The sequence below is a fragment of the Dermacentor variabilis genome, chromosome 1, assembly GCF_050947875.1.
Source record: "Dermacentor variabilis isolate Ectoservices chromosome 1, ASM5094787v1, whole genome shotgun sequence".
In the NCBI taxonomy this organism is placed as follows: domain Eukaryota; kingdom Metazoa; phylum Arthropoda; class Arachnida; order Ixodida; family Ixodidae; genus Dermacentor; species Dermacentor variabilis.
In genome coordinates, this window is record NC_134568.1 from 238,006,181 (window position 1) to 238,033,010 (window position 26,830).

Consider the following 26,830-nt stretch of genomic DNA (forward strand, 5'->3'; position numbering starts at 1 on the left):
TATGTTTTCTAAAGCGGAGCTTTCTTTACCTCATCCTTCGGCTACCCACTGCTGCTGCTTCTGCTGTCTGGCACACCACGTCAGGTGGTGATTCAGGGCGTGTGTATGACAGGAGCGTGACAGAAGAGGGAAGGCCACGCAAGAAACTCTTTTGGACCTTTCCATGTGTCGCATGTGCATAATGCCCTCTGGAGTGCCCTGGGTGTCACCACAGTAGCGTCTTGGCAAATATAATTATCCGTGGCCCCCCCGGCAAAAGCATTGCAGAAACTGCAGCACTTACCGTTTTACCAACGTGCAAGTCCAGTGCGAAGCTAGATAGAATGGTAGAGGGGGCAGAGAATAGCTAGAACTGATGCAGTCGCAAAACGAGTGAATAACAGCCTTGCCACTGTTCGCTTGCAGTTCTCATAGAAGGGGGAGGGGGGGATGGAGAAAAAGCTGATGTGAGAAGGAACAGAAATGCTACTATTGTAGACAGGACAACAGTTGTGGGAAAACTGGATAAACTTAAATTCAAGGTATGGCACGATACGTTTCGGCTATTTCTGAAATATAAACACCGTGCAGAAATGTGAAGTGGACAACTTATGCAGGGTGTGCAGAAGCAGAGCCACATTAATTAAAGCACATTGTACGGTCGCACGTCAAATCAACATGGCTGTGCCTGCCGCGGTAGCTTTGCGGTTATGGCATTGCTCGAGTTTGGGGGCTAGATCCTGACCGCGGCAACCGTATTTTGACGGGGGCGAAATAAAAACTCTCGTGCACTTACATTCATGGACACAAAAAATACCACGGGGTCAAAATTAATCCACAGTCTGCCATTACGGTGTATCTCGTAATCCAACTGTGGTTTTGGCATGTGCAACCTCATAATTCAATTAAAGCTTAATACATCTGCCACAATTCAATGTGCCATGCGAGGCAATGACAATGCTCAACTCTACTCAACTCAATGCTCTCAGAGGTTATGAAGTAACGCACGCGCACCACAAAGCCTCAAGCAAACACCTCTCCCTGTGTGTTCTGTGTACTACGCAGACAAACAGCAGTGGTGCACACAAGGTAACGTTTAACATCAACTCACCACTCTCGTGTTAGCCTTAATGTTGAAGAAATTAAGCTTTAGCTGTTAACGTCACCACAAATTATCGTGAATTAAAGCAAACAGCACAGAAAGCTTCGCTTACATCGATTCCCGCAGTGCGTGGAGTTCGCATAATTTCATCATAGTTAACCAAAATTAGGTGATTTATTTGGCATGCTGGGGTAACATTAAAAGAACAGCCTTCAAAATCAAGCTTAAAAATAATTTGTGAAAACAGGCTGCAACTGCTACACTGCATTTTGAGCAGATGTATTTTTGTCCAGGAAGCCTTTGGTGCAGATTTTGGAAAGGTGTAGCTAATTATTAAAATCATGAGGACCTTTAGCAGGCATCATTAGATCATATGTTTACATCTTAGCTTGTCAGAATAAGTGGGTACTCATACTTGCTTACCAGTACTTTTTGCTGGCTATGTACTTGCTCACATTCCTACTCGCAGCCACTCATGCTCACTAACAATCACTTGGCTTCATATTCACTTCCATTAACACTCACTGGCACCCACTCATACTACTGGCATCTACTCCCACTCACTGATGCTCACTCACATACATGCTCAGTTCCTCTTAAACTTGGCAACAGTCATTCATGTTCATACACTCATTTACCAGCACTCACTAATGTTCATCCCACGCCTGTGAAATTAGTGTGAAGTGAGTATGAGTCGTACTTGTAGATGAGTATACCGAACTAAGGTTTACACTATTGAATTAAACTTTCTCAAATGCACCCAAGTCTATGGTGTTCGTTCTAGAATTTTCTGACTCGTCAATGTCAAATAGAGCACGTAATCTGGTTGTGTAATGTTACCTACCTAAAATGTAGGTCTTGTATTGTTTCTCCTTGAATCCAACTCTTGTTTCCTCAGGTGTCCTTATAGCATTCTTCTAAATTTCCTAAAAAAATAGCAAAGTCCATATTCTTTTTGGGTTACTTGAAATTGTTTTAGTCAAGCTATACATTCTTGCCACCTCATGAGAAAGTTATGTTTATGTTAGGTGTTTGGTCATGGTGTTGTTTTTACTCTTTCTTTTTTGCTTTGTTTTGCAGGGCAGCTGAAATGCCTGATCATGCTAGAAAGGTAGCCACAAAAGAATTACAGGTAATCTTGAAAGCATTTTCAGGATGTCTCTGTACTTGATTATTTACTTTGATAGTAAAGTTCCATGTTATGGTAACTCTACGATGACTCCATGAGAAATCAAACATGCCTGTCCGCTTGATAGTTTTGTTCTGTCTCGTTTTTTTTTTGTGTGTCATGTTGCAATATTCAAAATGCACGGAATCAAAAATTTTATTCCCGAAAAGCGTTCCCAGCAAGCCAAAAAAATATTTGAAGATGGCGGCGCGTACATCCTCTTTTTGCTTACCACAACATTTTTCAATTTCACGGAAGAATTAAATGCAAACTAAAAACGTGTCGATAAACTTTTCTGCTCGTTTTAATACGCTTCACAGTAAATTAGTTCCATTCTTTGTTTTATTTATGCTGTCCACAAACAACAAAATTTTTAAAAATTTGAAACATGGCCCAAATCAGAAAGCTTTTCAAACTTTGGTGCATCTTGGCACATTTTCTATTTTACCCAGGAACTTAAAAAATGTATTATCTTCCTACATGAAACACAAGAGAAGAAAAAAAATTGTTAAACAAGTTTTTCAAAAAGCTCATCTTCAAAAGATAAAAGTAACTCCGATTCCAATTGTTGAAACAATTTTGGATTGAAGGCCGCTTATGTCGGGCAAAGCATGAGTGCAATAATATGTTTTGTCCATTTGCTTTATTCACAAAATATAACGGGCCAAAGTGGCCCATGTTGAGCAAGCTGGCTTTGGTATCATTGCTGGTTGTCTATCAGTTTGCATTGTATGCAAAACTAGTTCCAATTTCTTTGCTGCTTCAGAACTTCACTCTGGAAGCTTGTTTTCAACAGAAATGTATTTTCAGATTTTATTTGCGCCTAGCATATGCGGGGGTTGGGGGCTGGTGCCCTCTAAAGTACTAACGCATACTGAGTTTGCAGCCTAAAACCTCTGAGGGCATTGCACTTACGCCTCTGTTTTTAGAGAGTTTTAGAATAGGGGCCCCAATAGTTTGGGGCCCCAAAGAGCTTTGCTGGTGTTAGCGTTGGGGCATGCAGGAGTGAAGAGTATTAGAATAGGGCTTTGCGTTTCCGGATAGCATCTTGCGCTTACAGTGCCACTACGGCGTCAAAGAAAAGCCATTGGAAAAAATAAAATAAAATATACCATTTTATGATAAGAATAGTAATTTTGACTTTCATGTTTTAGCATTTAATTACAATTTAGAGGTTAAATTTCTATTAGCAGCAAACAATTAGTTGCACTCAGTTTTAAGTAACCAACTTTACGTGCCTTCACCAGCCAAGCTAATCCGTGTTAGGCCTACGAGCAATGAAATCCACAATTAAATTCGGGATCAGCGGTGTCTAATGAATCAGTTTCATAACACACGCTAAATGAGTGAAAGCGATAACCGCAGTCACTTCTCCTAGCTTGCGAACTTCACGCGTTACCACGAATCGAGCCCAGTTTGGTGCTAGGTTAGGGCCGTCGCTTCGATGGGTGCCGCCATGTTTGTTTACGCAAATCTTTTGGGGCAGCTCTTGGGGCTGCCGCTAAATCAGTGAAATAGCGTGCCCGACGCAAAACCCAAACACAGTTTGCGTCTCATGCATCTGCAGTTGCTTCGACGCTATTCCTTTGGGGCCCCAAACGTGTGGGGCCCCTATTCTAAAACTCTGTTCACAAACCTGCCTGATGCACACAGTAAGCAAATCTATAAGCAGTGCCAAGGCAGGCTAATCCGTAAGTGACGGTGCTTCCATAATCAGCAGATACGCCATTGTGGAGGTGCTACTTCACTGCCTGCTCCCCGTAGCCCATGTGCAATGGATACTGGAAGCTTAAATTCTTCGGAACCACCACGTGCGACTCACACTGTGCCTTTCTAAAAACCGACCTGAGTCATTTCCCGAGCTGTTTATTTCGTTTCCCGTTATCACATGTTTTCCTCGTCACCAACAGATGTCTTCCTGTCTTACCTCAACCTTCACCTCTGCATTTCAGCTGTCTGAAAAAGTGCAGTGCAGCATGACTCAGCCAAAGACTGCTGAAGTTGCCTAATTTATGTTTTTTCAGCACCTTGCTGACGTGCTTTCCCACGCCGAGAACAGCAGAGGTCACTCATGGCGCCAGACGGCAGTTGTCCTTCGATAACGAATGTGGCTCACACGTTTTCACAGTGAAGAGCTTTAGATGGCCTTGTTCATAAAACATGAAACCATGAGACATTCTGTAGGCTCAGTCACGACATTGGTGCAGAAAAAGCGACAGACAGAGTGTGGTGCCATTCAGTATAAACGTTTTGACTAGGTCTAGCTGTTCACTACATGCAATGCATGTGGCTAATAGCTCTGTCCGAGTATTTTGTACCGATTATTTACGTGTTCACAAGAAGATTGCTAGTAAAAAAAATTTTCATTGCGTAAACATTTTGGATGTTGCCTCCCTGCGGAAGCTACTGCCAGAGGCTTAGGATATTTGCGATATCGACCAGGTCTGCCAGCACTGCTTTACGTGCCACAAGGAAATCCTGTCTTGATGTAGTGACACCTGCAATGAAGCAGACGAGACATTCTTTCAGGAAGAAGAAGCGATTGACGACTTGAACAGGTATGTCCATTTTTCTTCTGGTGTTTCACCACTGAAACTGCCATCTTGCATTCATAAACTCAGCAGACAATCTTATGGAAAGAGAAAACAGGCCGAGATTGAAAGCATCGTGGCGATGGAGTTACATTCAACTTTAAGCGCTGCATACGGAAGTGTCAGTACATCTGAACCGTCTGTAACAGAATGTTGTGCATGTGCTGGCTAGTTAAATAGCTTGAAGCAAGTATACGAAGCTTCAAGGTCCTGTTGAGAGTGCTTCCGTCATTAGCTTAACCATCGTGCCACCAGAAGTTAAGAACAAATGCGTTCAAGAGGCAATCCCAGCTGTCACGATGTACATGCTCAGAAAGGCCCAAAATTGGCGTGAAAAGCATGGAATGTCCATATGCGAGGTCAGGGTTAAGCCCATGGTATGTACAAGCTGTGCTCGACTACTTCACTAAGGTTGAACTTGGGTGCTCTCAGCAGAGCCTGAACAAGAAAGATGTGTCATTTATCATGAATGGCCAGCGAGAGTACGTCTCAAAGCGGTTTATGACACGTTCTATCCACAAGACGTTCCAGATGTTCAAAGCAGCTTACCCTGAAAGTGCCATCGCCCTGTCAAAGTTTTATAGCCTGCATCCAAAATAGGTGCTGCTCGCTCCACAGCAGGGGGTTGCTTTTGCGTTTATTGTGTTAATGCCAACCTCTGTGTCTTCATGCTTGAGAATGTAACTTGGAAATCTCATCTGAAGGCATGAAAGCATTGTGCCTTCGCGGCTCCCCAGCCAGAGATTGTAGATTAGGTGAACGCGAGCGCTGCTTATGGAGTGAAAGCGTCACTTTGGCCAATCTGGGAAGGGTCGTCGAGGTCGAGGTCGCATTTGCTGTTTGGAAAAGCGGTAACTTGGTCTAGAAGACGTCTTCTCCAGTCCTTTTTTGTGAAAGAGCTGGGCGAACGGGTGACCAAATGGATTCCTCATGAATATGTACGCCGCACTCAAGCCACAGCTATTCATGAGGCAACAAAGTGCGAGCAGCGTGGAAGCATTGTTCTGCATTCATATTTTCTGAAAAACTGGACTGACCTTCTATCAAATGAAACACAATCGTGCCATTGGTACAAGAAACAAATCTGCATTTTCACCTGTGTCGCGACAAGGAAAGCAACACACAGCTTTGCTGCCAGAAGCGGCGACACGCATCACGACGCAACGCACGCCTGCTACGCCCTAGGTAGAGCGCATAAACTGTTAGATGAAAAAGCACCCATATACTGTCATGTAACATATGTCAACGATGGTGCAGCGAGCCATATTAAAAATAGTTACCAACTGTATAAGTTGTGCCACTCCAAGTATTCGTCCGCGAGGTGGATATTTTCCGCTACTGGGCACGGAAAGAATGCTTGTGACGGTGTGGGTGGGCTGCTTAAGCATCAAGCTTCCCTGCACAACCTGAGGTCTGGAAGCACCGCCTCCATTCATTCGGTGCATGAGGTGGTCTCCCAACTTAGTGGCAACCTCAAGAATGTGGCCCTGCTTCATGCGTCTGCTGTAGTCATCTAGGAGCATCGTCAACAGAAATCAGTGGAGTGGAAGTCAGTGCCCTGTGTGCCAGGAATTCAGTCGTGGCATGTCTGCCCACAATCAGTCAAGCGGACATGCACTGTCTGTTGTGAGAACTGCCACTAGCCAGCTGACGGTGATTAAGCCCTTTTAAATACTAACTGCAAAGGACACACAATAAATTTGTTCAAGCACCACAAGTAGTGTCAAGTTTGTTCTCTCTTGCGTCCCAGAAAACAAAAGAGAAAACACGTTATTTCTTGCCACAATAAAAAAGCCAGGCAAGCCTTTCTTCATTTGTGGCAACAGTTGCCTTTTCTTTCTTTAAAAGAGAGTAAATGTTAAACAAACCAGAACAAGTCCTTGCAGCACTAAAGCCAGCATGCTAAACATGGGCCGCATTGGCCAGTTATATTTTGTGAATAAAGCAAATGGAGGAAACATATTATTGCACCCACATTTTGCCTGACTAAGCGGACTTTCATCTGAAGTTTTTTCAAAAATTGGAACCGGAGTTTTTTGAAAAAAACTTGTTTATTTAACTATTTTTTTCTTCTCTCTTGTTTCATGTTGGAAGATATTATTTTGCATAAATGTTGCAAAGAGAATGTTCTATGTTAAACACTTTTTTCAACTTTCCGTGTGAAATAGAAAATGTGCCAAGACGCATCAAAGTTACAAAATATTTCTGATTTGAACCATGTTTGAATTTTTTTACATTTTTTTCTGCTATGGACAGCATAAAAAAATACATGGAAGTAATTTACTTTGAAGCGTATTAAAATGAACAGAAAAGTGTTTCGACACAACATTTTTTTTTTTTTTCATTCAATTCAAATGTGAGATCAGGAAATTTCGTGGTAAGCAATAGGAGGATGCTTGCGTCGCCACCTTCAAATGTTTTTTTTTGGCTTGCTGGGAACGCTTTTCAGGAATAAAATTTTTGGTTCCGTGCATTTTGAATACTCCTACGGGATGCATGAGACAACAAGACAAAACAAAAGTATCAAGCGGACAGGCATGTTTGTGATCTCTCGTGGAATCACCCTCTGTGAACAGCAGAAAGAATAATTGAGTCTGTTGTGCTTTTTTTTTTTTTTTTTTAAATAGACTTTATGGCTATAGATATAAAGTTATGCTTCTTTTAAACACCTGCCTTTCAGAGGTTGAAGAAGATGCCACCACATATGCCTGAGCATGCCATGACAAGAAATTATTTGGAGCTGCTCATTGACTTGCCTTGGTCGCACAGTTCTCCAGAAGTTGTGGACCTTGCAAAATCCAGGTGCTTTAGATTTATGTAGCACTTCATTGTATCGACCCTCTTTCTTGATGGTTTCCGGCTTTATTAACTCTCCTGCAAATGTTTAATATGTTTTGCTACATCTGTTTTATTTTTGCAGGTCTGACTTGGATGCTGATCACTATGGAATGGAAAAGCTGAAGAAACGTGTTCTCGAATACCTGGCTGTGAGGAAGTTGAAGAGCTCTCTCAAAGGCCCCATCTTATGCTTTGTGGGTCCTCCTGGTGTTGGAAAGACCAGTGTGGGACGTTCTATAGCTTGCTCCTTGGGTCGCGAGTTCTACAGGCATGTTTTCTTTGTTCCCACTAGCATACACAGACTTGAAATAATAAATTTCAACAGTGGAAAAGACAAATACGAAGAAATATACAGGACACACGCAATGTGTGACCCACATGCACCTTCGTATTTGTCTTTTGGGCTGTTGCTAGTGCCTATGTCAAACGCAAACCAACTTTTCCTAATCAAGGCTGCCTAATATATGCACATCTGCTGTGAGCTGGGAAAGTGGCAGTGTTCCTGTATATGTTCACTTTCAAGGGGGTGATTTGTCAGCCAAGTATTGCACTAGAAAGCTTAGTGCAATGAAGGATAATTATCTTTATCTGCGAAATTGCTTGTCAGGGAGGTGACCCTTACCTTCTTTAAAGGGGACGCTACAGTACTTTTTGACTGTGGTAAGTAAAGTAGCATAGTCGCTGGGTGATATCCGAGTCAATTATTAGCCTTTTACAAGGTGTCCGAGCTAACCTAAGCCAAGGTTTAAAAATATGTTACATACTCTAGGATGATGCAACCAACTGCATGTTGTTAGCTATTTTATGGAGCAGGGCACACAAAAAAGTAAATATAGTGGCTACTGGCTACTCCAACAACAGCAAAGAAATCTCAACACTGATAGGGTGGTGGTGCCGCTGCATTGGTACCACTGTGTTGATACCACTGCGATGATAATGGTTTGGCTCGACAAAGGGTCATACCAGTGACCTTAAGGCCATGCCAATACAGAAGCTCGGCGTGATGATGGGCAAAGTGGAGTGGTCATTGTTCCTTGTGGGCAAGGTGTACAGCATTGAGTGTATGAGGGATGACTACAAGGAGGTCACAAGGGTGTGGCAGATACCCCCTTAATACCAGACACATTCCACACCTGTCATTAAAGGTGTTGCAGGGCCCTTTTAACTGTCCATAGTTATACATGTAAAATGTTAAGTTTCTTTGCCATTCTGGAACCATTAAATTTACTGAAAATTGTAAAATTTTCTTAGTGTTAGCATCGGTGATGAAACTATGAACTTCACACGTTAGAGCTTCTACAGCGGCTCACTGGTTGTGGCACTTTTCTGGAGAGCATCATCATCATCATCAGCCTATTTTATGTCCACTGCAGGACGAAGGCCCCTCCCTGCGATCTCCAATTACCCCTGTCCTGCGCCAACCGATTCCAACTAGCGCCTGCGAATTTCCTAATTTCATCACCCCACCTAGTCTTCTGCCGTCCTCGACTGCGCTTCCCTTCTCTTGGCACCCATTCTGTAGCCTTAATGGTCCACGGGTTATCTAAGGTATGCATTACATGACCTGCCCAGCTCCATTTCTTTCTCTCAATGTCAATTAGAATATCGGCTATCGCTGTTTGCTCTTTGATCCACACCGCTCTCTTCCTGTCTCTTAACATTACGCCTAACATAATTGGTTCCATTGCTCTTTGCGTGGTCCTTAACTTGTTTTCAAGCTTCTTTGTCAGTCTCCAAGTTTCTGCCCCATATGTCAGCACTGGTAGAATGCATTGATTGTACACCTTTCTTTTTAATGATAATGGTAAGCTTCCCGTCAAGATCTGACAATGTCTGCCGAATGTGCTCCAACCCATTTTTATTCTTCTGTAGATTTCCTTCTCATGATCAGGGTCCCCTGTGAGTAATTGACCTAGTTAAACATACTCCTTCACAGACTCTAGAGGCTGATTGGCCATCCTGAACTCTTGGTCCCTCGCCCGGCTATTCATCATTAGCTTTGTCTTCTGCATATTAATCTTCAACCCCACTCTCCCACTCTATCTGTTAAGGTCCTCAATCATTAGTTGTAATTCGTCTGCATTGTTGCTGAATAGAACAATGTCATTGCCAAACTGAAGGTTGCCGAGATATTCGCCGTCGATCCAAGCCTACTCCTAAGCCGTCCCAGTTTTATAGCTTGAATACTTCTTCCAAGCATGCAGTGAATAGCATTGGAGAGATTGTGTCTCCCTGTCTGACCCCTTTCTTTATAGGTATCTTCCTGCTTTTCTTGTGTAGAGTTAAGGTAGCTGTGGAACATCTGTAGATATTTTCCAAGGTATTTACGTAAGCGGTCTGTACTCCTTGATTACGTAATGCCTTTATGCCTGCTAGTATCTCTACTGAATGAAATGCCTTTTCGTAATCTATGAAAGCCATATAGAGAGGCTTATTGTACTCTGCAGATTTCTTGATAACCTGATTGATGACATGGTTGTGATCCATTGTAGAGTATCCCTTCCTGAAGCCAGCCTGTTCCTATGGTTGACTAAACTCCAGAGTGGCCCTTATCCTATTGAAGATTATTTTGGTAAATATTTTATATAATACTGGGAGTAAGCTACTGGGCCCATAATTTTTCAATTATTTAATGTCTCCCTTCTTGTAGATTAGTATAATGTTGGCATTCTTCCAGTTCTCTGGGACCTTTGAAGTCTATAGACAGTTCGTATAAAGGGCCGCTAATTTTTCGAGCATTATGTCTCCACCATCTTCGATTAAATCGACTGGTAGTCCATCTTCTCCTGCCGCTTTTCCCCGTTTCATGTCTTGCAAGGCCCTTCTAATTTCATCGCTAGTTATAGAAGGAGCCTCATAGAGCCGCGATTCTATTCATGGCCCTGACTGCTGCATACTGTTAATGGCAGCTGTAATTAATAATGATGATGATGATGGAGTTTCATCTCATAAACCTGCATGATCAGCTATGACAGATGCCTTAGAGGAGGGCGGCTGAATAACTATGACTACCTTAGGTTTTGTAATTCTGACGCAATTGAAATACAGCATGGTGTTCAGGTATTGAACTCGTAACCTTGTGTTGAAGAGCAGACTGCCATGGTCACTAAGCCACTGCAGCAAGTAGGGGTGGAAAGCAAGAACTTGAGTGTTTCGAGATTTTAGGGTGTGTTGAAAAAAACCGATGGAGGCAGTCTCAATTAATCCAGAGCCAACATATCCAGGAGCCTTTGCGCGCGCATATGATCTGGCCTCCACGGTGACAGGTGCGCTGACTTTAGCATGTGGATTAAAGATGATTCTCAATCCAGAGCCTTACTGGATTTCCGGCATGATTGAGGGGTTGCATCCATTTTATGGATTTTCTTCCTTTTTCTTTTTAATGTACTACTATGCCTTAAAGGGCCCCTGAAACGATTCGGTCAAATTTTGTAGACGCGTAGAGTACAGCTAAAGTTAATCATTCCCACCACAATTTGTGTGCAACGTCTCATATTAAGAGAGCTACGGATGATTACAAGTTACCCTCCTCTGTAGTCATGAATTTTCTCCTCAACTCGTTCGCCGAGTGATCGGGGCTAAGCTCCACCTTCACTGGCTCTGCATCATGATGGCACGTCGTGTCGTCGACTTCCAGTTCTCTAGGATCGAGCGCGCAAAGCCTCTCTAAACTCTCCGCCAGCTGCTTGGCAGCCGATCCCAGGCGAGAGATATCGAAGCAGCGTGCGTTGCGAGCATTCTGTCGCAGTGCCGAACGTGTCTGGTATTCCGGTAACCACAGGCTAGCTGGGCGTTTCGACGGAACGGTGGAGGCATAAACTCAAGCTGATGAAGGAACTTTAGCGTAGACGTACGTGAGCTGCCTGATCGGTCTCCACGGTCCAGCCACCCATTGGCACAGAGCTTAACCAGCCAAACAAAGAGCTAATATTGCTCTAACCAAGTGTAAGACATTTTAAACATTTACAAAAACGTGTCAACGATTACACTCCTGCGAAAAATTTACACCAGCAGCAAAGCAGAATACATTTTGTTACTGCTACTGTGTGTGGTTGAGCTCTATGTCACCAGGTGGCTGCACCGTGCAGACCATTCACATTTGCACTTCTGCTCATCCTGTGAAGCAACACGCAAGGGGACATGGCCAGGCGACATGGCCAGGCGACACGGCCAGGCGACACGGCCAGGCCCTGTCCCCTTGCGCTTGCGTTTACCCTAATACCAGACTCATGAAACGCTATTGTGTGAGTAATCTTCCGGTGTAAAGTGACGGCTGCAAACGTGCAAATCCTGGTGCCGATCGGATAGAGGCAGTCCGATGCGCTGCACCCAGTCTGCTCGTCTGCTGCCTTGCAGAGGGACACAATGTTGCAGCTTGACATATTGCCAGTCCCTACGTTTGCACTCCACAACTCAACAAAGTAGAATCATAGTGCTTGCGAAAAGACTGAGACCGACTCTGACCGCGAAGCTCTCGTCAAAATGGAGCACGTTGTAACACAACCAGACGACACTTGCTGTGTGCCGGAAGTGCTTAAGTGTAGTGAGAAATTGTTCTTGTGCATTGTCTTTCTGTTACTTTCTTATTATAGAAACAAATTAACAAACATTCCAACTATTACGAAAATCATTTGTTCACCATAAAGGTGGAAAAATGATCGATGACGTGCCCTGGGCAGCCAATCGGATAGCTCGCCCTACTGACTTCAGTTGGGTGATTTAAGTCATATGGGTAGGGGCGGCTGAAAATTCTGCCGAGCAGTGTGCTGCGATTGGCAACGATGCACATTTTTAAAACCTTATAATAAATTACACACTTTATGTGAAGCACTTAGGTGCATCAATTAATAATCAGAAGGACCCACTCTAACGACTCGGTATATTTGTATAAAATCATCAAAATTGTTTCAGGGTCCCTTTAAAGGGGTCCTGAACCACTCCTCAAGCTTGATGAAAAAACACATTTAGCAGATAGCTTGAACTGCTGGGAACACCTCAATGAAATTTTGCAGTCGTGTATGGCGAGTGGGGTTCACAAGCAGTACATGTCACATTTTTCTCAAACACGCTCTTTTCAAACAGAGGCTTTCTCCTCATTCGTTTTGAAGCTGCCAGTGTCTTGCATATGTTGTCATATGCAAAATTCCCATATATGGCTGCTATTGGCGGATAGCTGACATCAATCAAGAAGGATGTTTGGATCACTGTACTTCGTCCTTCTGTTACTGTTTATAATAACTGATGCAGTTAACTAAGCAGGCTGAAGTAAGCGAAAATCTGTGTTCCGAATTTCGATAACAATTACGCACTTCCGGAGGAAGCTGCCTATCGTCTGCTCACACTCACTCGCGGCCATCCATGTAGGAATGAAACTTTGGCCACACTGCTTATTGACGTCGTAGCCGTCGGTTCTCGCTGATTTTGGTTAGTTTTGAACAGTCAACTTGTCTTGAACCATGTGAAACTTAAATCCAGAACACGTACACTACCTCTACCACACCTTGCGAGGAATGGCTACAAGGGATGCGTGCCAGCCCGCGCTAACTACTGGCCAGCGTTGCTCCAAGCCACTCCTGGCTAGACACCTTGGCAGGCATTGCTTCGTATTGAGCTGTTGATAACTCTGCAAAACGTGTAATTTGGATTTGTCTACTATCCCTGCAGGACAAAGCCCGTCTGCACCATGCAGCATAGCCAGACTGGAGCACATGAGTGCACATTCCAGCCCTGCTGTGCACATAGCAAGCACACTACAGTTGTGCATAGCTGCATCTGCTGCCTAGTGTGTATAACGTGAATGCCGCAGGGTGCTGCCACGAACCCTCTCGTTGGCAAGATATGTCAAAAACAGAGTGCTGTGATTGGTCTCTGGTGGATGACATGGCTCAGAGGCGTGATGTCGTGAGCCAGTCTGAGCGCATACGGAGCGCCTACATGTGACTAGGACAGGGCGTCTGCTTCCTAATTGTGTGAGCTCGTTACATTAAGAATCCTTTGAATGTAAGTCCAGAGTATGGCATCCATTGCTGAGCCGGTGTGTATGTTGCCAATATACTCGCACAAGCAAAGACAATGTTTTGTTCAAGCCATGAAAATTGTGTGATTGTCGTAGAGATAAGTGCAAAAGGAAATATGCTACTCATGCCATGTGGTATGAAATAAAAACAGCTGTCTGCAGCTGTCTAGCACTCTGTAGCACAGCAAAGTGATGAAACCAACGTTACTATAGTAACAGCAACTGGAAGTATGTATTGCCGACAGCGCCTGTCAATTTCTGCTGAAAGAACAACACGTGTGGCACCACAACTGGCGGCGCCTCACTCCTTCGGAATGGAGGATGTTGAAGAGAAATCAGAACTATAAATATTGCACCCTGCCGCTTGTACTAGGTCTTCTGAAAAATTATTTTCATAATATATTTCTAGGAGGCACAGTACTCGTCCCAAGACCTTTTTGAGGCTTCAAAGAAAGTTTGTTACGGACCCTTTTAAGGCACCCAGCCCGGGGGGGGGGGGGGGGGGGGAGGGGTATATGAGCCATACTTGCCTTTCTCACTTTTTGTGAAAAATTTATAGAACAAGTAAGGCTCAACCACAGAACTGGAAAGATCAATGTGGAGCAGATGTTTTTTCTTCTTCTTCTTCTTATTATTATTATTATTTACTACTGTAGGTTCATGTACAGGTGATTGTATTTTTAATGAAGTAGGTGCCAGCATGTTTTGTCTTAAGCATTTTTTGTAGCCTTATAGCATGTTGGCTATCTTTTTTGCAGGATATCATTGGGTGGAGTGAGTGACCAAGCAGACATTAGAGGTCACCGCAGGACGTACATTGGTTCAATGCCAGGCAGAATCATTCAAGGATTGCGAACTGTTGGTGTCAAAAACCCGGTGTTTCTGCTGGACGAAATTGACAAAATGGTGAGATGAGTACTTTTAGTGGTGGAATATATCATTTCTTATTATCTGCCATGGTAGGTAAGTGGTTATGGCATTGTGCTGCTGAGCTCTAGGTCGCGGGTTTGATCCCGAGCGCAATGGCTGTATTTACTTAGATTTAGGTGCACGTTAAAAGGGTATTCTACCGTTTTTAAAGGACCTTCTACTCTGGCGGCAGCTGTGTGTGGGACAGCAGAGCACGGCCACTCAGGCCCCATCTTGAAAGTGATCTGCTGTGGGTAGAGTCTAGGTGCACTGAGGGCTGATAGCTCCGTGTGTGCTGTGTTCTCGCCAGTTAGTTCATGTTGAAGCGAGAGGCAGCATGAAGGTCAATTCGCTTGCTGCTGCTGCTGCTCTTTCTCGCACCAGCATTTTGACAGCGAGTGTCTGCAGTCATCGAGTGCGATGTGTTTGTTTTCCTGTGCGCGCGTGACACCATGCATGTTAATTTAGTTAGTAAGGAAATGTTTACCAGTTCATACGGCCGATTAAACTACTATCCTTACTTTGTATAGCTGTCTAATAATTTGCTATCACAATCAATGCTTCGCCTTTCGGGCGAAACTGATACTTTTCTTGCACTACTTTCAGAGCCAGATTAAAAATATATAGCCTTGTTTATGTGATGCAAGTATGCTTGTTTCTGCCAACATGACACAAATTCTTCTCATTCCCACCACAATTCAAAGACATGTTCCAAGCGCTAGACAGTTTCTTTAAAGAAGCCCAGGTGGTCAAAATTAATCCGGAAACTTCCACTACGGTGGGCCTCAAAATCAGGCTGTGGTTCTGGTTCTTAATACCCCAGAATTTTTTTTTTCATTAATCATACTCTGCACTTCAGATTTTTGTAAAACTTTTTTGGTTAATACATGTTATAAACCTTGTGAGCTGTTCAACAAGTGAGAGCTTGCTTGAATGAGCTTCAGGGAACTCGAGGGTAAGGGCAGTAATATGGAATGTGTAACGCAGGAAGTAGCAATGTCAAGTTGCAGGCACAGATTTACTTCGTATGCTTAGAGGCTGTAGTGTTTTAAAGTTCGTTTGCTTCACTTGTGCTTGCAGTACATTGAATGTTGTGAAGTGGGGACCACATAGTACCTTTGCACCTCCTCAGACACACTGGTTTGCAGGCCAGCAGTCTAGTTCTAAAAGGAAACCACTGCACATGATTGTTTTCTGGCAGCAGCTATGACTAGAGCATGAGTTAGTTTTGTTGGTTCTCTCTAGCTTTGGGCACAAAGTCAAATATATAGCCATCCCAGTTCAAAGTGAATGTGTGTGGGAGCATGAAGGCCACAGTAAATTGTACAGTGCTTCACAACTGTTATGGTGCACGCATTACTGAAAGTGAGCTGCTGAAAAAAAAAAGTACAATAATGATTTGGGAGATTTAGGATCTTGTCATGGAAATAGTTCTTGCAAGTAAAACGTGCAGAAATGAAATATGCTGAACCAGAACTTTTTATAGTGGACCGTGGTGGTGTTCCAGCTTAGAAAAATTTGTTCCATCTTAGAGGTTTACTAACATGGTGCTTATTCATATTTCACTGTGATAAGTAAATAATATGAATGAAGAACTGAATTTTACACATGCATTATTTCAATTTATTGCCTATAATGATGTTTTTCATTGGTCTTCTTCCCTTAGACCCCAGGCATCCATGGCGACCCTGCTGCGGCTTTACTTGAAGTCCTGGATCCTGAGCAGAACTGTGCCTTCATTGATCAGTATCCTTGTGGCATTTTGATACCTTAGCATTAAATAAGATAAAAAGCTTTGTGCACTTCAGGAGTGGCTTTTAGCTATATAAATGTTCCACTTGAGTTTTGCTCTTTAAAGCAGTTTTTACCTCTTGCTAAAGACAGGTCCTGTTTGCCTAGAGTCACCGGCTGATGAAGAATGCAGTGGCAAATGGCCCTCTAACGAAGGAATGTGTTTTTGTACATCATCGAATCACCTTGGCCTAGTCTCCCTCTACTTCCTTTGTATCCATGTCCTGGCCTCCATCTTTCTCAGGTGCTTCCTTGTTGTGGAATTCCTCACCCTGCTGACGGAACTTTTTGTTTGTTGGAAGTGATGCTTATCTTTGAAGGGATCAGTTGGGCCACTCATCTTTTCGTGGCACATCTTCACAGCAGTGCCTACACGAGGAAGTGGGAAAAGTGTGAGGGGTGGCGAGGAGGTTCTTTGGACAAGAAGCCTCAGGAAGTCCCTCTCTTAATACTTTTTCAGATGCTGCATTTGTTCTGTGAGCTGTCTTCTGCTTCCCTACACTGTACTATTACAGTGGCTTTGGCTATTAGTGTGTTTGGATCATGATTATGGTGTGCTCATTGTTTCTGAACAGCTTGTGCACTCCTCTCTGCTGGTAGCATCTGTGAGATGCCTGTTTTTTGTGGAGGGACAGGAACATCATGCTTTATGTGAGGAACGTATCCTGCATTCTTGACATGGCACTGACTGTAGGGAGGGTTCAGCATTTTCTGTAAAAAAAAAGAAAGAAAAGAAAAAAAACCTTTACTATATCGGATATTTTCATAAAATTCAGTTTTGAGTGAAAAGGGTTAGTGGAAGTAAATTTACCAGACAGCTAAGACAGCTGATCGGCGTGCAGCTATGGGCCTACAAGCACTCCAGTGCAAGGTGCCTGGCAAGGTTGAAATTGCATGTCAGTCAGTCTGCTGCTTAAGCAATCTTTACCTAGAGCAGTGAGTGGAGCTTTGGCTCGGGTCTTTGCAGTCTTCGTGCTGTGGCCACTGTGGTGGATGGAACTGGGCAACTTCAATGAGGCTAATGCTGTGTCATATCTACATAGTAATTTTTAGAGGGCAGCTCTTAGGCACCCGTTTCTTTGTTTTGCGTCAGCGTGGTCCCTTGGTGTAACCGAGTGAACAAGCACAGCGAAGGATGAAAGAGCGAATGCGGAGTGCAGTGGGGGATGAACTATGGCGATAGCAAAGAGAGCATGAGGAGGAGAGCGGAGGAGAATGGTACATTGGGTTCTTGATATATTGACTGTGAGGTGGAAAGTGGAGAAGGAGGGTATGGCAAAAGCATGAGAAGAAAGGCATAGTGCCTCGCAAGACGTGCTCGGCGGCAACGACTGGTATGAGATGGCACCGGAGCAGCGTGCCGTTATCTGTTCACCGATGGCATGCGGCGAGCGCGTTGATCAATACCATATATGGAAATAAAGCACTGCATGAGTGAAGGTTTGTCTGTGGTGGCTGCTGTGAATCGCACCTACACGTCACCCATGCGCTGCCTTTCGCGATCTCCTGATTAGCGAGGCAGTCGTGCCACACTTCGCTTCATTTGCAATGTGCCACACAAGACAGATTGTACGCCCCAGCCAATGTATCACGAAATGAAAACACGTATGGAGCTGGGCTCAAATTTTGCATTAGGGAGTATTGCAATCGTCTGTAAATATTTTTCTGTATTATTCATTGCAGCTCTGTATTCACAGAATGCTACAAAGTCTCATTCTATTTGTGTTCGAATATCAAATGCAACCACTCATAATTTCTGCATAGTGACATCATCGTATGACATTGTGCCTCTGCTAGACTGTCTCTCTAAAGCTTTGTTGTTCTGTGTATCGGATGCAACTGCAGTGTCGAAAAGCAAAATCTGCTCGCATAGTGCATGTTTCAGCAGCAACAAATTTAGTGAAAAAATTTGTGTGAGATGTGTAAAATTGTGTGCTTCTCTCTTTTTTAAGGTAGAATTTGGGACTTATTGACAGGTGTAATTCTAAATAGTTAATTTTTTTTTTTTGCACCAGCTCGCTGATTCTTTTCCTGACCTAAATTTTCCAGCTACTTGAACATCCCTTATGATCTTTCAAATGTTCTATTCATTGCCACAGCCAATACGGTTTCCACAATTCCAGCAGCTTTGCTGGACAGGATGGAGGCAAGTTGACTCTTTACTGTGTGTGTCATTTTTTATTATGTCTCCTGATAATTGTTGACATGCATGTGTGACAGTTGATGTTACAGATCTGCTTCTATGACCATTCAGAATTTGAAATTGCTCGACTTTTATGCTATTAGTCTTGTTTCTGATCAGGACAAACCACTTAAGGGGCATGTTTTACCCACATAGTGCCGCTCGGCGCAAAGATGGGCATACTGTATTCAGAATTTCTTGACTGGTGTCACGGATTCGTTACTAAAAGAGTATTGTCTAACCAGATTTTAAAGTAAAACAGGGGGAAGGCGGGAGATGGAAATTCAAGACGATGAGCAAAACGAGAAGGAGGTAAAAGCAGGAGCCAATGTTTCGACAAGTGGACTTGGAAAAAGACAAGTACACTTGTCAAAATGTTGGCTCCCACTTTTACCTTATTCTCGTTTTCTCAGATTTCAAAGTATAAATCCCAAAAAGTGAAGCAGTAGTTCTAGCTGCATTAAAGACTGAACTGAAAAGTAATGTTGCTGTTTCTGTTTCTTTGACATGTAGGTCATTCCTGTGCCTGGTTATACTCATGAAGAGAAAGAACACATAGCTCAAAACCATCTCCTTCCTAAGCAACTGAAAGAGCATGGTATCACAACTGATATGATGCAAGTGACGAATGAAGCACTGAGAAAACTTGGTAAGCTTTCATCTTTTTTTTTCTTTCTAAACATGACATGTTTACAAAAACTTTTCTCAGCTGGAGAGCCACTAGTAATTGGATGTAGTGTGTTCCTCATGGAGTGGGCCCTTCATAAAAGCCACTTGCAATAGAATTGGAGGTGGAGGACTGGGGGTGGTTTTTGCCCCAGCTCTCATCCCTCAATAACTTTCACTGTTTTGGTCACATGTTTTGTAATGTGAGCTCTTCTGAAACCACTAGCGTTTAGAGCAGCTCGACTGGATCAACATAGTGTTATAGAATTCTGATGTTTTATTTTTGACAATGACTGTGATAATTTTTAGTATCACCCACTGTTAATAGAGAATTTTAGTGTGTCCGGTATTCCAGCAAGTGCGGGCGGCTTGCCAGATGAGCAGGGGCATAAACGTGAGCGGCCAGATTGGCGGCGCCAGCGGGTGGTGCAAAGCTGAACCACACAAACAGAGCCAATTACTATATTCTGCTTAGCTGCTGGCGTAAATTTTTTACAGCTGTGTAATCGTGTTCACAATTACGCCGCTGCCATAAATGTGCACCAGCAGCGAAGCAGAATATATTAGGTTACTGCAATTTTAGCACTGTGTTCTTCTGGTTGAGCTCTACGCCACCAGGCAGCTGCAGCGCTCCGTCCGCTCGTGTTTATGTTCCCGCCTATCCGGCAATCCACCCAAACCACACCTGTGTGCCGGAATAGTGGACAAGCTAAAAGTACCTAAGGATAACCATGGCTGGTCTAAATAACTTGACTCTCCATGCAACTGTACCATCCACCTTGATGTTGTGATAGTAGGCACCAAATTATAGTACTTCATTACTCTTGACCAGAGTTGTGGTGTGGGTCCCTCCATTCCATTTCCACTCCATTTTGAAGAGTGGAGATTTCATTGCTCTTGACCAGAGTTGTGGTGTGGGTCCCTCCATTCTATTCCCACTCCATTTCGAAGAGTGGAGATCCCCCGTAATTCCACTCCTTCTAACTCCTTGGAATGGTGAGTGTAGGGCCATTCCCAGTCCTGGGGTGGTAGAGCTGATTCATTCTATTCCTCCTATCCCAGTAAATTAAACACTTTATTTAAATGCTTAACTATTTGTGCTTTCGTGCCTAGTGACTAAACGTACTTATGAAGTCATAACAATGTTACAAATAATGTTAAGTATTTATTTTCTGTACATGAAGAAACCTGTATGCTTTGCAACCGGTTATCTCTGCATCGTGTTTTCCCTGTGATCTCTATAATATCTACCGTTCTTCTAAAGCATTTTCTCAGTTTTGGTTTTGGTAAAGATCTCTCTGCTGATGTGTTGTGAAACTTCAGCAGAAGCCCTTTAAAAAAGCATGCATGAACACTTGGATGGTGGAACACATACATGCTTCTGGTAGAGCACATGCCTGGTCAATACAATATTGTTACGTTAGGAACATTACACTAACATGTATGCAAGATATCATGAGAACCCAACAAACAAAGACACCAAGGACAACACGGGAAATTACTTGTACATACTAATTGAAATAAAGAAATTGTAAATGAATGGAATTTAAAGTGGACAAATTTGACATAATAGTTCTGCGGAAACCCGCAAGATGGAGAGAAGTAATTAAGGGAGAATGAGACATCCACCCAATCGTAGCAATTGCTACAAAGGAAGCCCATACAGGTTCCTCAAAAGAAAAGCCTCACAGCTGAAGAAATATTGGTTGTTGACAAATTTGACTTCGCCCTGCTATCTGCTAGCCGCCTGGTTAGCTCAGATCAGAATAAAAAAATCAGAATCAGAATCAAAAATTTAATATTAGAAGTTGGGTCACATTACAAGTACTTAGTATGCAGAAGGAGGTCCCATAGTCAAAGACTGTATCGGGACCTCCTGTACAAGAACAGTTATTGTAGTTAACATCTAAAAGCAACAACAGCATATAATAAGGAAGTATACAGGCAACAAGGAAAGAATGGTTACAGAACAAAATACAGGATTGATTACAAAAAATAACAAAACAATTACAAAACAATAACAAAATAACAAGCAGCTGCCCTGGAAAGGCGATGGTCCCGGGTTCGAGTCCCAGACCAGGACGAATTTTTCTTCAACTGTGAGGCTTTTCTTTCGAGGAACCTGCATGGGTTTCCTTTGTAGCAATTGCTATGAATGGGTGGATGTCTCATTTTCCTTTAATGAAAGTGGATGAAAAAACAACTTGCCGCAGGGGGGGAACAATCCGTCTTCGCATACAAGATGGGCACTTTAATTTTCATGGAAGTGTTTACTATACAATGTACTTTATTTTTTTCATGAAGTGTTTTAGTTCTACCTGAAAATTTTATTGTCTTGCTCATCAAATAACCTCAACAAACATGTCTGCTACATGGGTTAGAAATTGCGAATATATGATGTGATTGCAAAATGTATTCAGTTTTTACGATCCAAATATCTCCATGACATGTCAATTTAGGGTGACAGCCTATCAAGCGGCCGAATTTTCCAAATTGCTTCCCTAGTCCTTACACGAAAAAAAAAAAAGCATAAAGACAGAGAAAAGGTTCAGTCACTCTCTAGAGTTCTTCATCATAATGTAAAGAAAAATGATGTGCTATGGCTGGGGTTTTCGTAAGTGCGCTTTGACGTGTTTAAGCGATTTTTTAAAATTTTGGATTAAGTCTGCGTTTTCACACTCAGGCATGATACCAATTTCAGACAGCAGGGTGCATCCGATTTTGCAAATACTAGCTTACGGCTGCCCGCTCGTAACCGCTGTAGTTTCACTTTAGCTGCACACACATTAGGCAGTTCATGACCACATCACACACTGCAATACCAAGCAAAGCTTGCTTTCTAAATAAAATCCACCATTTGAAAAATCTAATTTTTTGAAAACTATATTTTATGGGGGGAAGTGGGTTTTAGAAAAAGAAGATTTATTCTTCAAGATATGCTGCAGAAAAGTTATGCATATATGTTATGATATGTGCTTATTTTAAATGTGCAGTCTATTTTTGTTTGTCTCCTCTGGTTCTAACTTTATTTGAGCTCACCTTAAATAATTCTTTTGTAAAGATTTGCAAAATATTTGCACCTTAGATTTCACTAAACAGGGTATGAGTGGCTTCTGTATGATTCAAGGAATGCTGTAAGATCAACCTTAATGCTCTGCCTTACCTAGAACACGAGTTTCGAGACTTCAAAGTCAAGAACCAGGAAAACACTCTTTCAAGTTTCTACTTCAGAACCTCACAACTCGTGTTCCAGGTAAGGCAGAGCAATAAGGTTGGTCTTAAGGCATTCCTTGAATGATAGAAGAGCCATTAATACCCTATTTAGCGAAATCTAAGCATAAAATGTTTTTCAAATCATTGCAAAAAATAAATAAAGGACATTTGCATAATATTAGAACCAAAGCGGATAAACAAAAATGCACTTCATGTTCGAAATAAGCACATTGCATATATGTACAAGTTTCCAGCACCATCCCTCAAAGAATAAAGATTTGAAAAATATTGGGTTAAAGACCCACATCTCCCCTTAAGTAAAGCCAAGTGCAAAATAATATACACCGATGTGCATGTTATGCGTACAGCTATATTATTATTTCACTTTGATGATGGACATAGAAGAAAAACGTATTGATATGCTTGGCAAGACAATCTATTGTTTCACTTTCAGTGGCATATTACAGGGCACAACCTTTTCTACCACACCTCCCTGACCACCTGATTCTGCTCGTTCTCGATACTAGACTGTGTGCGAAAAAACATGGTGTGCATTCCAAATCACTTTAGACTTGTGCAAGGTGCAACCATTTGCAAAGTCATTTTTGGCCTCCATCCTTGTGTAGTAAGGCATGTTCTCGCTAAACAGAATCATTCTTTACTACTAAAAGTTGCTGTCTTTAATTAAATGCCCTTCAGCCTTGTCGTGCAGAAATCTTTCCTTGTCTTCAGAAGCACAGAATGTGTAGAATACAATGTTGTAGTCACCTATAGGGAGGTAGTGAAACAGCCGGGATTGAGTGAAATTTATTAATATAATAAATTAGCCAAATATAGTTTACTATAATCGATAATTTTACCGGTTTTGTAGTCTCGCCAAAAATCAGCATTTAGTGCTTCAGGACTATGTGCCCACTCCATTACAACTCCATTCCGGAATCTCGGGTTCCCGTTCAACCTGCCCGACTGGTGCCATCATTTCATTCCAACGCTTTAGTTGCCAATCCACAGCTCTGCTCTTGACAAGCAGTAAACAGACCTGTTATGTAGGCAAATGTCCACAAATATTAAGATGCTGTGAGGTTGCCTGTGAAAATTAGAAACATAAAGTGTAATGTATAGGTAGCTTAAAAGCGCACTTTATCCTTATCAAAAGTTTCTGCCCTTAGCAGGTCACAAAATAACAACTATAGTCAGTGATAGCCTGAAAATTCAGCAGCAAGTGCATTGAATAGAGAATCTGTAAACATGCATAATCCAATTACCTCTCCTTTCTCTTGCATGTGATCCCGATCCTTGCCTTCACATTGGTCAACCATTGTGGTGGTATAAGCCTCCTCAATGTGGGAATGAGGAGGGTTATTTGGGATATGGAAATGGTACCCAAAGCTCCTCAGCAGCAGTGTGCACCTTTCAGTTATGGTTACCATGGATTATGGTGATAGGGTTCTTTGTATGTGCATCAGTACAGCGCCTTTTTAAATTCTTTAAGAGCAGGCTAAGCATGCTTTTATGGAATGAGCTTCTGCTGAATGCTGAGGTTGTTACTGAGTATAGTGTAATTTGATATCCCGTCTTAATTCTGCCAATTGTGACTTGTGTAGACAGGTAGTTTAGCAGTCTTACAGTGTCACGATTATGATATGCCCAGTGGTCAAGTACACAAGAGAGGCTGGAGTGCGGACATTGGAGCGCAAGATTGGTGCTCTCTGCCGGGCTGTTGCTGTGAAGGTGGTTGAAAATGAGACCATCTGTCCTGTGGCTGTCGAGCAGGATCAGCTGTCCAACCAGAGTGCAGTCACCGTGGCTGTGGCGCACCCTCCCTCTCTTCCCATCGTCATTGATGAAATGGCCATTGAAGGCATTCTTGGAGTAAGCTGCCATTTGTGACTGAGAGGAATAGCCCTGAGCTTCAAGACAGTCACACTGTTTGATTATTATAAATCATATCATGCCATTACCACTTCCAACACCTTTATGGACCATAGAGCAGCAAGGGTCTAAGAGCCTGCAGCTCTTCCATGTATAGAATTGCTTCTTTGTGAATTTTTTTCTGAAACATTATTAAAAGACAGTCTATGGGATGCAGCAGCCCTTCTGATTGCATATTTTGGACAGGCAGGCACACACAGCACAGTTCTCTTCTAGTTGCTAGTCAAAATTGTGACATAGTGATTACATGCTCTTAAACAGGGTAGAACACTTTAGTAAGAAAATGCTGGATTCTGACATCATTTGTACCCAGGTGGCAGTAGTGTTATTGTCATATCGCCTTCTCTCATTAGAGAATTGAAACTCTATATGCAAAGTTTCAAGTAGAGCTCGAAAACACACACAACTGCATCTATTATAATCTCAAAAGAAAATGTTAATGCCTGGAAGGCAGTCTGTTTGTCAAGCTTCCACAAGATATGATACGTGCTTCCCCAAGCATGATGAGAGAAGTTAAGATGAGAATTTATTAGAGGAAAGGCAAGGTCGGCCTGAGCTGGTATGCTCTTGCCTACTACTCTGCACAGGGTAAGGAGGAAGGAGTATGATAAAGAGTGATGAAAAATGATCATGAGGACAGGAAGGAGAGATGCATATATACAACAATCACATAACACAGTGATTTCCTTAGTTTTAAGTCTAGTCCGATGCTCTGCAAATAGTTCATAACAGACTTTGTAGTCGTTATTGCTTTGGGGTCACATTTTGTGGCCAAAATAGTACTTTCTGACAATGGTTGCCTTTCAGTGCCTGCCAGCGTAAAAGCCAGTACCTTCCGCTCTCGCACATTGTGAAAACAGTTGCAGAACATGTTTTTGAGTCTCAGGCACTTGGCAATGGCCTTCACTGCCAAGTGAAGGCACTTGCCTTCACTTGGCAGTGAAGGCAAGGATTTTATAAAGACTCATTGGCAGTCAACATGCCTTTTTTTCAAGACAAGCCTGAAAATTTCACCCGCAGGTTGTAAATGATCTGAAATTATTTATGGATCCTCCTAGCAGACCAGCACTTCACGTGCAATGGACTTGACTGAAAGACTCAAGCCGTGACAAGTTGATGTTAGCATCGCCTGACTAATAATTCACAATAGAACATCTCTGTTACCACATTTTTTAGCATGTGCTTAGTATGTAAAATTAAGAGTCAGTTACCCCAAAAATGTGACTCTCTTTAAAAAATTATCTTAATGAGCAAGTGCTTTGAAAGGGCCCCTCACCACCTTTGGCCATCTTAAACAGACAAGCACAGTGCATACTTCACGCGTTTACAATCGTGTCTGCTAAGTATTACAGCACTGCGTACCGCAAAAACAGCTGAAATTTCAAACCAAACACTGCGCATCCCCTCTCTCGACGAAGTGCTGCATCCAGCCAGGTAACACGCACAAACACCGTGACGTAGAACACAGTCCTAGCAACATCACTCACCATGGCATGTTGCCGAACGCACAACGTCCAATGCAGAATGCACAACGCTGCCACTGTAAATTTGCCATGCAGCAATAAATGAAGTGAAAAGAAAAAAAAGGAGGCAGGGGTCGTCATGTGAACCCGATGTGGTCCCTTGGCGCCGGTATGGGAGAAGGTAGGAAAGGAACCTCACTCGCAGGCACTGCGCGAGGTAGAGGGAGAAAGTCTTTGTTAGCAGTTGTGCTCGCCACTTGGCGGTATGGTAATAGCACATTCAATTTCTTCTACCTGCTCCAATAATAAATTGATTTATAAATTTATTTCACTAGAACAATCCCTAGACAGCATGATAGAACTTCTAGAATGGGGCCTGGTAAGATATATTCCTTTAAGATATATTCTCCCCAGAAATGCAGTTCAGCTTACACATTCAAATATTAAAAAAAAGCACATACTTCACTGCCCCTGCTTTGTCTGAGTATGTGTGGGCTGGTGTCAACATTTATTTGCTTTCCTTTAGCCTGCCTTGTGTATGCTGTTGTTGGCCGTGGTGTGTCGCAACATGATACCATATTACATTTAGGCCACACATTTAGGTCACATTATTTTAGTGGCTGGGAAGACGGTGCCACGGTAGCTCAATTGGTAGAGCATCGCACGCATAATGCGAAGACGTAGGATCGTTCCCCACCTGCGACAAGTTGTATTTTCATGCACTTTCAATTCTGTTAATTTATCATTTCTTTATTTAAATTAGTAAGTACAAGTAATTTCCCCTTTGTTGTCCTTGGTGTCTTTGTTTGTTGGCTTCTTATGATATGATTAATAAAAATCGGGCTCCTCGGTTAACCCCCTTGTTCATTCACATCATTAGAGATTTTAAAGATTGATCTAACTCTAATATAGAACTAGCTGCCTTAACATGTAAAACTCAAGTGAATAAGTAAATGTCTGCTTGAGTGAATGATTGATAG

General features: G+C 42.6%; 1 protein-coding gene across 4 annotated transcripts in view; it reads left to right on the top strand.

Moving 5' to 3' along the window:
- The window catches only part of LOC142560143 (lon protease homolog 2, peroxisomal-like), an 86,990-nt gene that overhangs the window by 35,137 nt on the left and 25,023 nt on the right, over positions 1-26,830 (top strand). For all 4 annotated transcript variants that reach the window (XM_075672015.1, XM_075672023.1, XM_075672006.1 and 1 more), the window contains exons 7-14: positions 2,162-2,213; positions 7,521-7,642; positions 7,761-7,946; positions 14,453-14,600; positions 16,270-16,349; positions 18,444-18,540; positions 19,090-19,225; positions 24,107-24,327. In XM_075672015.1, coding sequence (XP_075528130.1) covers positions 2,162-2,213; positions 7,521-7,642; positions 7,761-7,946; positions 14,453-14,600; positions 16,270-16,349; positions 18,444-18,540; positions 19,090-19,225; positions 24,107-24,327 — 1,042 coding nt within the window. The remainder of the gene's footprint in view (positions 1-2,161; positions 2,214-7,520; positions 7,643-7,760; positions 7,947-14,452; positions 14,601-16,269; positions 16,350-18,443; positions 18,541-19,089; positions 19,226-24,106; positions 24,328-26,830) is intronic.